Source organism: Aulonocara sp. 'chitande type north' Nkhata Bay, linkage group LG22 (assembly GCF_057382095.1).
Source record: "Aulonocara sp. 'chitande type north' Nkhata Bay isolate Kocher_YH1m ecotype deep benthic linkage group LG22, A_spYH_male_GT1.1, whole genome shotgun sequence".
NCBI lineage: Eukaryota > Metazoa > Chordata > Actinopteri > Cichliformes > Cichlidae > Aulonocara > Aulonocara sp. 'chitande type north' Nkhata Bay.
In genome coordinates, this window is record NC_141364.1 from 12,933,452 (window position 1) to 12,944,886 (window position 11,435).

The 11,435-nt window shown below is 40.7% G+C and overlaps 1 protein-coding gene across 2 annotated transcripts; it reads left to right on the forward strand.

Annotated features, from left to right (window-relative positions):
• Nucleotides 1-1,530: 1,530 nt before the first annotated feature.
• Nucleotides 1,531-11,021, forward strand: csnk2b (casein kinase 2, beta polypeptide). 2 transcript variants are annotated; one of them, XM_086280184.1, is made up of 7 exons: nt 1,531-1,664; nt 2,314-2,395; nt 3,718-3,820; nt 4,436-4,551; nt 6,120-6,195; nt 6,608-6,797; nt 8,847-11,021. In XM_086280184.1, exons 2-7 carry the CDS (start codon nt 2,324-2,326, stop codon nt 8,935-8,937), a joined length of 648 nt encoding a protein of 215 aa, XP_086136310.1. In that variant the 5' UTR covers nt 1,531-1,664; nt 2,314-2,323; the 3' UTR covers nt 8,938-11,021. The 2 variants fall into 2 exon arrangements, with proteins under 2 accessions (XP_086136310.1, XP_086136308.1); XM_086280182.1 differs by lacking the exon at nt 1,531-1,664 and adding an exon at nt 1,730-1,839.
• Nucleotides 11,022-11,435: the final 414 nt, after the last annotated feature.

Here is an 11,435-nt window from a genome sequence, read left to right on the forward strand (position 1 = left end):
AGTTCAAGGGAGCAATGTACAAGCAGAGAAGTGTCTTATTATAATAAAGTTATACAGAGAAGGCAAAGTTAAATAAACTACTTTTGATTTAATGGAAACATTTAAGTTGTGCGTCTGTTTCTTTGATGATAAAATTGTTCTCTGCCTGCTTGTGTGGTAGAAGAAAGATTGTATTGATGGTGGTGGTGCTTGTGTGTGACATGTATGTGTTGTTACAGTGTTAGATGTTCATGTTGAGTTTCTGATCGTGAGGTCTGCGTATGTGAAAGCAATCCCTGAGAGAAAACCTCAGGCTCCACCACAGGAGTACACAGAGCTGCTTTCAATTACACAAGATGTGCCACGGAGCGTCTCAGAAGCATGTCCTCCACATCGCTAAAAGCGGCGTTGGGTCCATTTTTAGCTCATCCGGCCGCAGTTCGCAGGAGTCTCTGCTCCTCCTGGAGGATTTTAGTGAAATGAGAATATTTTGTCCTGAACTTTCGTTTATCTTTTAGTGGACGGAGCAAAAGCGACCGATTTGTTTCCGCAGTCAGACTATTCTAAATACGTGTCCAATTGTTTTTTTGTTTTGATTTATTTATTTATTTTTTTTTTTTTGGGGGGGGGGGGGTTCTATTCATGGTATAGTCATGGTTCTGTATGATGTCAGAGAGAGCCTCAGCTTTCCACAGCTCTGGCTCAGAGTACAAAAGTCACACCTTCATGCTGTTTAAAATTTCTGCTTATGAGGGGCAACCAATCAGGATGAACTCACAGGCTACACTAAGGCCCAGCATAAAATAAGCTGAAGGTCAGGACAGTAGCTCCACTTTAATTAAATTTAATAACTGTACATGAACGGCTCTTGTTGAGATAAATGTACAAGGTGCAGGTTACTTGTACTTTTATCTCGACATGAGATTATTTTTGATGGTGGTTAATGAATGATTTGAAAGAACAATCATCTGAAGTTGAAGCTTTTTTTCTTTTTTCCTTTTTCTTTATATTTACTATGATTCAATCTCACTTTTAAGCCATAATACAAACAATGGTTATCCAGAAGAAAACATTTATTTGTAAATTTTAATTGTGCTTTCTTTAAAATTTCTAGGTCCAAGTTTCATGACAAACATTTTAATGTTTAGTCATTACTTCATTGGGAGTCACAATAAGTTCAGAAATGAGTACGTACATGAGAGAGACCGATCATGTTGGTGGGGTGTGGAGACAAAGAGAGGAAAGGCTGAGATGGTTTGGACATATGCAGGAGGAGCATATATGAATTGCTGGACATTATATCCAGCAATTCATGGATATAATGTCAAAGGAGAATTCTAGGGATAGGGATGAGAATAATATGGAAGTTGATGTATTCATTAGTAGATGGTTATCAGAAAAAAACTTTGAACGGGCCATATTTTATATACTTTTATAAATTATTATAGAGAGACAGGATGGAAAAGAGGGCTAACAAACAGCTTTTTCACGAACATGCAGTACCGGGACTGAACAGTGAGCGGCAGCACCGATAAGTCTTGAACCTTCCGACGGCAGACCGGAGGAAGAGGAAGAGCGTAACCTACGGGGTGAACTGGGAGGTGGTGTCCATCTTATTTACACCCGTGAGATTGCTAAATTGTTGATCTGTTGATTTCTTCGGGATTGTTAAAGCTGAAAGCCGGGTAAGTTAGCATTGTTACGCATATCAGTCCATTGAGCCGTTTGAGCGCAGAGGCAGAAGAGCCACGGCAGACCCCCGCTCCGGGGCCTGAAGTCGTACCAGGCGCCATATTGACGCTCTTCTGGTTTTAGCTTAGCATGCTAGCGTTACCCGGCACGCAGGACTACAGCATACATGTAAGGCCGGATTTAGCCCATTGTTTTGTTATTCATTAGACGTGTTTTTGACAGAAAATCTGCGCTAAATGTGATAAAGCAAACTTTAAAAGTTACCCTAACGACAGGGAGAAGGTAATACCTGTTAGCTGGCTTAGCCTTTACAGATCTTGAGCAGCGACTGTTACTGATATACTTTTATGATCTTTTCACAAGAAAAGGTTAATAAATTACTAATAAACAATCCAGTTGGGCGAAAGTATCGGTTAAATCTGTTATTTAGTGAGTGAACGCTTAGTGTTGCATTCATAGCGTTATCGAAAAAACAAGAAATGGCCCATTATTTTCCAGGGGTTAGCATCAATGCTAATCAGGTGCTCACACCAGATGAACAGCTTCTTTTTGTGCCGCGTTAAACCAGACCTAGCTACTGTAATATGAAGCTGTTGAATGTTGGCTTTTTCCCCACTCATAATTTACTGTTTCGTTTTTCAGGTCTTCAGAGATGAGCAGTTCAGAAGAGGTTTCATGGATCTCCTGGTTCTGTGGGCTGCGGGGGAATGAGTTTTTCTGTGAGGTGAGGAACCAAGGCGGACATATTTTTACAACACATGAGTGTCGGGGTTATTTGTGATATAAGGCCATGCATGGTTTGGAGACAGAGAAGTGGCAGAGTAGCAGTTGCTAAGATTATCACGAAAAAGAGCAAGGATGGACAGGGATAGAAATTAACTAGTGCACATGCCCTGTATTTTACCCTTATGTTATTTATCTTCTACCAATATTCCACTGTATAAATACCCACCACCTTTATATTTATGAATACCCAGTAATTCTATCTTCTAAACTATGCTCTAATGTTTTATTTCTTATTTTGTCTGTACTTTTTGGGGTTGTTTGTATTCTGTTATATATATACGGTAGCCTTTTATCTTATATCTTATGTTTTAACCTTGTTGTGAAGCACTTTGGTGTGCCTTCGGTTTTAAATGTGCTACATCAGGGAGGGCTCAGATTGAGTGGTGTGGGAACAAAGTGAGACAGGTGATGCTGAGATGGTTTAGACATGTGCGGAGGAGGGATAGTGGATATGCTGGACAAAGGATGTTGAAGATGTAGCTGGCAGGCAGGAGGAAAAGAGGAAGACCACAGAGCAAGTTCATGGATGTTTTGAAGGAGGACATGCAGAGGGATGGTGTGAATGAGGAAGATGTTAGGGATAGGATGAGATGCAGACTGATGATTCAATGAAATAACATTTCTGTTACCAAAAGAGGAAAAATTCAGATTTCTTTAGAGTAAAGCGATGGAGACCTTCAAAAAAACTCCTGCTTATCAAATTTATTACAGCTACCTGGTGTACAGTTGGGTTTTCTCCCAGCAGTTTCTAAACTGGAGAAAGGCAACATCCTACGTGTGCATTTCTGGACTTAGAGTACACATCTTGTGTGTAGATGTGTAATAATTCAAATATTTTGTGCAGAAATGCTAAAATGTGTAAAAACAAAAAACTATGAAAAAGTTAAAAATATCAATAACACAGTAATAGTAATAAATTAGCAAAAAATGTCTGGGTCAGTCACTGTAAGGGTTAAACAGTTCATACTCCTGTCTTGATGGATCCTCAATCACCCAGGTAAGGAAATCCCAGAAAGTGATTTCTGTTCATGAGGTGCGTTGTCAGTTGGAGAAATGTTTTATCACACATCCAGCTTCGTGAAGAAATCGGAGGATCTGTTTCAAACCGAACAAGTCATTTTGAGAATTGTTAAAATATTTTTCCTGCTGAAAACGCTACGATCAGATGAACAGAATCAACTTTCAAGGAGTTCTGTTCCTACAGCTACTTGATTCCTCATGGATTGAAATGAGTCTGATTTGTGGTTTCTCCAACGACAGGTGGATGAAGACTACATCCAGGACAAATTCAACCTAACTGGGCTCAATGAGCAGGTTCCACACTACCGCCAGGCTCTTGACATGATCCTGGACCTTGAGCCAGGTCTGTATGTTGCATTCCTGACTCATTGTTCTCAGTTTTAAGTAAATAAGGTATGTCAGTGTTTGCTTATGTGACACATTTGCCAAAAAAGCAAAAGATCCCCAGTTTGATCCCGGAAGGAGACACAAACCCCTCTGGGGTTGTATCACCAATCTGGCCTAAAAATCTGCCAAACAAAACATGAGGAGCTGCCTGCTGTGGCGAGTGGAAAGTCGCTTTATTGTTTGTTGTCTGTATGCAGAAGTATTACTGTTTATCACCTCCCATCTGCAGCAGACATCAGGAAGTAAGACTAAAAGAGCTGCGAGTGTTTCATGTCTGTGACATCTCCTGAGCTTTTAATGTGTTCCTTCTGTCATTAACAAATAATGAGAGGGGACATTTGATCTCGGCTTTCTTTTGATTTGAGGTGCTTTGTGCAGGTTTCCTCTCTCTTTTCAAACTTGCTCAGAACATCTTTGTTTCATGCTCTTTTATTGCTGGAGCACCTTTAGAAAACCATAATGTGTCCCAGTCTCTCTGTTTTATTCCCAGCGTTTCCTTTTCCTCTGATAAATTTATGTTTTTTCCAACTGTCAAAAGCGTGAGTAGTTTCCCTGTTTCTGATTTCTTTAGATGAGGAGCTTGAGGACAATCCCAACCAGAGCGACCTGATTGAGCAGGCTGCTGAGATGCTGTACGGCCTCATCCATGCACGCTACATCCTCACTAACCGAGGCATTGCACAGATGGTAGGTGCCAAAAATCCACCAGTTCTGTCTCTACATGTTGTTTGAGTCAGATTTTACTCCACTCGTAATGGAGTAAAGTGTTGTTGAGATGTGAATGTCTCATACGTGGTAATCAGGATAGTTGTACTTAAATTATAATCTTGTGTGTGTGTGTGGGGGGGGGGGGGGGTTGGGAGAACAGCTCTCACAGCTCTCACAGCTATAAAGTCCTGACTGAAATAATGTCCAGTGTGGCAGCAGAGGGTGGGTTCATCCCTCAGAGGAAGATAAAAGTGGACATGAAAAGCTGTCTGTCTGAGGGAACGGCATAAAATGCAAAATCTTTCAGCTTCACTGCTTTTTACTGCTGAAAACAAATCATTCATCTGCTTCCTATGGTGCTGATAGAAAAAGTAAAGACCGTGTTTTCTTTATTCTTTTCCTCCTCCACACTGTCATAACGGCGTATTTTTTCCTGTTTATTAGTCATTATCGTCTACTTTATGTAGGAAAATACGATTAAATGTGTTCAAAATGCAAAATGACAGTATTACACTTTTACGACCATGTTCAACAAACTGACAACAACAACATGTGCATAGGAAAACAAAACACAAAATTTGCACAGCTCTCCTGTGCAAAGTTCACATGGTTTCATGCTACACCAGTGTGAGAACAGCAATACTGCTAGTCCAGTGTGTTAACTTCCTAGTAGAGGCCGTTGTGCTCCATGCAGACAGGTCCTTGTGGTGCAGATGCATCTAAAGCAGACTGTTTCCTGCTGTGGGCTACATGTGAAAAAGCACAACTGTGGAAAATGTTCCAGCCTGATTCTCTGGAAATCATCAAGATGTTTATGTGGAAAAACTGCTTTATTAAAGTTTATCATGTGCACATTTTGCCTGAACAGTTGTCAGTAGTTCCTGGAGGGTTCTGACTCTAACTGGGTGAAATTCATTGTAAAGGAGGTGTGATTGGCACGATTCCCTGTAGTTTTCCATGTTTGTGTGTAAATATTTACTGAACTGTAAGAAAAAGTGTGAAGCCAAATAGAGGTGGAGAAGGTTCGCGTTTTAAGGTAAAAGTTTTTTTATTTTTGAAACATATAGAATAAAGTGCAGCTTTTACTTTAAAGGCAACCCTTCTCCTTCTCCAGTTTGCGTCACAATTTTCACTGTTTCCGTACAGCTCGAACTGCAGCAGCACGCTTGATGTTTTTCTTTAGTGACAGATTTGCGTCTCTGGGACTTGATCAATCATTTTCCCTACAATTGCCATCAGCTAACCACAAAAGGTCGGAGAATACAAATTTTTCCACTCACGATCGGTCTCTAGTTTCTGTGACGAAGCCTGAATCACTTGATCCTGTAATGCAACGCATCCAAAATGGCAAACAAGAGTCCATTCAATATTGTCTGCTTGCTTTTTTTTAATCTTTAGCACAGTCACCCATTAATTTCAGTCATGTTAAAATTTCCTCAGGTTCAAATGTTGTTTTCCACACAGCAGGATATGAATTAACCCAGGATTGTGGAGCTACCTTCTGTTCATATATTAACTCTTTATTGGGCTCATTTCTGCTTGCTCAGCTGGAGAAGTATCAGCAGGGAGACTTTGGCTACTGCCCCCGGGTCTATTGTGAGAATCAGCCTATGCTTCCTATTGGTGAGTAAACTGATGTGAATGCCCTCATGCATGCATTAAACAGTTACCCAAGGATTACCACAAGGTGGCAGACAGCTTTCACGAGTGACTAAAAGTTTGCTCTTCCCTGCCTTGCATGTCTCTCCTCGATGCAGCGAAGTTAGTCAGGAACTCTTCATGGGTGTGATATTTAGTTTTGGGGAAATTTGTTTTTGTTTGCTTGTTTGTTTTTAAATCTGTGATTAAAAGGCACAGCAGCTGTATCTGGCTGGCTGTGCCAATCAGTACAAAACAAATGCTATTTGTTTTTATTGAATCTAGATTTTCCTGCAGGTGAGGATAACTTTGATCCACAAGGGATTGTTTGCCAATTATCTCGGGTGTCTTGATCTCATACTTAAATGGGTTTCTTCCTCTTCCACACTTCTCACAGGCCTGTCAGACATCCCAGGAGAGGCCATGGTGAAGCTGTACTGCCCCAAATGTATGGATGTCTACACACCCAAGTCCTCCAGGCATCACCACACAGATGGAGCTTATTTTGGCACCGGGTTCCCCCACATGCTGTTCATGGTTCATCCAGAGTACAGGCCCAAGAGGCCTGCCAACCAGTTTGTTCCAAGGTTAGCGTTGATATTCAGCTGTAAAGACTCCGAGCACTAAATCCACCTCCTGCTGATGTTCATAGGCAGATTTGTTGTAAATTTGTAACTGATTATTTTGATTTTGTTTTCATTTTAGTTCTGCTTTTTCTTAGTTTCCATAGTGATATTGGCTTAGCTTCTTTCACTTTTTAGTGTTTTAAATACATGCTTTATTATTATTATTATTATTATTATTATTATTATTATTATTATTTTAATTTTAAAGTGTCAGGGCCCAAAATATGTGAAGTTCAGAACTGCACAATAATATGGCTTAATATAAACACTAGAGATGCCCCCATTGCAGTTTTCTCTGACAATTCAGATTTTCCTCAGTGTGAGCAGCTGATTAAGATTTTCTTTCAAAGAACAATAACAGTGCACCAGATTTACTGAACAAAACAAATATCTGTTACTTCTTTCATGTTTATAACATCATCAGATAAGACAGGATCCACCCTTTTTTTTTTTTTTTTTTTTCATAATTTTTTCAGTAACTGCTTTGATTCTTTGCTCATACTGAGGCTCGTACTGAGCCTGCTGCCTTGTGTCTCTCATTAGCTTTAGCTTTAGCTGTTTTTCTGTCGTTGGCTCATTAGGTTTGTTGTTCCAACTGTTTTCTTTGGTTTGATTTCCCTCATGGTTTACATTACCAAGCTTTTGCCTTCACTCACTTCCATGCTAACAACATATTATCTAGCTCTGACTATTTGCCTGTGCGTGCATAAAACACAGCAGCTCGTTATCGGTCGTATGGGATGCCGTCCCAGATGGACAACACTGGAAATGTATGTTCCTGTTTGTTTCCATAGAAAGAGTGGGTGTGGTTAATGCCGAAAAGGTTTAGTCTCTCTGTGTTTGTGAATACCTGCTGCATCTCTTGGTAGATTAGCAGCAGATTAGCGTGGTTGTCCACTAATCCTGTGCCTGCCCTTGGAGACCATTGTCTGCATGCTGTACTGTTTACTGTAACCAGGGTGCAGTGTTAAGAAGAATATGTTGTCCCTTCGGCTGCTGTGGAGACTGCAGCCCATTTCTATGTTCTCGTGCTGCTTTTTGTGATATTTATTTATATTTACTCTGATGTCATTCTCTTTGCCATTTAAGCCCATTTGTTAATGGTTTAACCTGTTGGACTGTGTGTCTCTGTGTGTTACACAGTCCCATTCCTTTGATGCATAGACAAAGACATATGCAAACAGACACACACACAGCTGGTTATTTGAGCTATGAAGTCAGGCGGTAACTTTGACTTTGACATGTTTGCTTACTCTTCCTATTTGTGTTACGGTCCTCTGCGCTGTGAACGTCACACAGCCTGACTTCAGGGCTCTCATATTGAGTTGTTTTGTTTAAATCCATCAGTTCATCTAACCAGCTAGCCTAGGAGTGTCAAAAATAAGACCTGTGGGACAGAATTGGCCTAGCAAAGATTCCAATCTGGCCCACTGGACAGCTTTAAAACAAGTGCATAGAATTTTACTTTACTGTAGAAATTACTTTTGTTTTTCAAAATTGCATTGCATTAAACATGGCATTATTAAAGTATTTTAAATAAATCTCAGGGATTAAATATTTAAATGTCCATTTAAGTTCAGAGTGGGCTGTATGTGGCCCACAATGTAAAATAAGTTTGACATCCCTGAGCTTGTCCCTAGTGCTCGAAACTGGACATACATTTCATTTGATTTGCCTCCACTGTCACCTTCTGACGTTAGTTCTTGTTCTCCCTGCTGTTGGTCATTAGTCACAAAAATACTCATCAAGTTAATATTTGCACAAGTATAATGTTTGTTTTTATTTTATTTCAAATGTACTTACGTGCACAGGCTGACTAGATGGCAAGGATTGCACATCCTTTCCTGGATCCTGTGTCAATACGCTGTGATGTCTGTTTGTATTACATAGAACACAGTCAGGGTGGTGTGATGTTTGTCATCAAATGTCAGCGCCGTCTCCCTTTAAAGAAAATGCATGACTGATCAGTCTAAACATTGTCATCATCTTTTTCTTCTTCTTCCTCTTCAGGCTTTATGGGTTCAAGATCCACCCGATGGCCTACCAGCTGCAGCTGCAAGCCGCCTCAAGCTTCAAGAGCCCCGTCAAGGCTATCCGCTAGAGCGCCCAGGACTGAGGGGGGAGAGAGAGAAGCCAGAGAGGAAAGAGTTATTATAGGATGGAGAGGGGTCACCTGCATTTTTCAAAGCTCTTCATGTGCCCCCTCCTCACCCTGAAGAAGACTGTATTATTTTGATTTAGATTAGGGCAAATGAAAAGATCTTTTCTTTTTTTTCTTTTTTTTTCCCTTTGAGTGTGAGCGAGAGAAAAAATGCACAGCCATGATCTTAAAGACAAACACACATTTGGTTTTCAGACGTTCCTTACCAAACTCCTCCGTGCCAAAAACAGAAGGCAAGCTAAGAGGAAGCCGAACATGGCGGGGGGGCGGGGGCTCTGTTCAATCGCATTGTGAGCACAGAGGAGGGAGTTATGTCGTCGGTGGATGACACCAGAGTACGATCAGTGTATTTGTGTATTTGGCACAGTTTGGTAAAGGTGGTGGTAAAACCTTCTGTCATTCGATGCCTCGTCTCCACCGTTAGTCCCACCTAACCCCGATGGAGGCTGGCACTCGCAGAGACAGTTTTATTTCCCCCTCCCTTTTTTGATTTGTAAAATTTGGCCCATCGTTGTTAAATTTGCCTTAAAGTAGAGAGAAACACCCGAGCTGTTTCTGTCCTTGCGAGTGTCTGATTTTTCTCTTTCTTTCCATGGTTAGAGGAGATGAACTAGAAATAGGTCAAATGAGACAATTTATGAATCGTCAGATAATTGTAACAAGTTGGTGTCTTTTCTCCAGCTGTCTGTGCGTGTGTCAAACAACAACACCCTCCTCTACCATCACGTCCTGCAGAAGCAGGTTTGTACTGTCACCCACCCCTCCCTCCCGTGTAGCTTCATCTCTGATACAGAAACAGCCGAATATTCTGGATAGTGTGGAAATTTGCTTTCTGGCAGTGATTAGATTAGAAGATCGATATCGCTCATGCTTTTATGGTAAATATGAAGCAAATACTGGCAGACGGTTAGCTTAAACTCAATAAGGAAGCAGGTATCCTGGCTCTGTTCTAGTGGTTACAGATCAGCAACAAAGCTGAGTCTGCTCAGATTATATAAATCCTCATTAAGTGTGCGGTTGTGTGCCAGTTTCAACCCATGTAAAGTCCACTGGAGTTCCAGGTTTTCACCACGACGAGCAGTTTGCACCTTAATAAACAGACGTTACTGTGCGAGCTTAAGTTTGTTTCAATCAGAACAAAAACCAGAAGAATAATGACTAGCAGTGTGAAGTGTGACGTCCAGTGTGCTGATACCAGTGTGTTACTTCAAATGAGCTTATTCAGGCTTTCAAAAGGGTCAAGTAAAAGACAACAGTATTTAGATGGTATATATTTTTCAGTTTGCAGGTAAAGTTTCACGTAATTCCTCTTCAGACTGCTCACCTGTACTGGCATTGAATTATGTTACTCTCATTTCATAAAGTCTGAATAAGCCTCATTAGACACACACACACAACTAAGTCAGTGAACAACGGCGCACTTTTTGAACACATTTTGCCACGAAGAGAGTAGTAATAATGCTAAAGGATGCTTTTTTTTTTTTTTTTTTTTCATGCAGAGCTGGTGTATCACAAGGTGCTGATGAGAGGTTTAAAAAGGCCAAATTCTCTTTACATTGTTTAACAAACTAGATGCCCATAGGTGGATTTGTTGCTGCCAAACAGAGCCAAGCTAGGGCTTCGTAGTCTCGGAAGAGCTTAGCTAGTCATCTCCTCCTGTCTGTAGCTTTAGATTTAACATGAACATGAGATATCAGTCTTCTCATCTCAAACTGCCTGGGCCTCAGAAGTTCAGCTCACTCCACCACAGCACAGTCTTTCTTTTCTTGTTTATGTTTGGGCTCGGAGGCAGGTGGCGTCTCCTAAACAGTGGGGGCACACACTCGGCGGCGCTCCCTCCACTCCTGTCTTATGTTGGTATGACTGCGATAGATTTTTGCTTTTGGATTTCATGATACAAGAGAAACGTATTTATGTGTCCAGATTTTAACTAATTGTTTGTCTGTGTTGTTGTATTCTTTCTGCTACTGTGGACGGGTGAGCAGGATTCAGAATTCTCAATAAACTTCTATTTTCTTTTCATATTCTTCTGTCCTCCTTTTTATTATTATTTAGCACCAAAGTTTTCTGGCCACTCAGAGTCAGTAGAGAGTCCTCTTCTTCATCTTTTCATCCACTTAAAGCAGCCAGATGAATTTATAAGATTATGCAGAGTGACTGTAAACTAACTGAATTGTGCTTGATGTTGGAGCTAATGAGGTGTTTTCCCTCAGTGATGGAGGTAGGGCTGGATGTCTTGCTTCTGGGTGTGGTTCTGGTGCCATTTCACATGACTGAACAACAGCTGCAGTGGTCTAACACAAGCAGAAAACAATTATTTCATGGAAAAAGTCATAAGATCTCAGTCATGCTTCTGTGGTTATTCTTAAATTAACTTTTAGGGACATGGAAAAATCGTACCGGTATTTGGAGTTAGAAGTGAGTAAAACACATCTTTT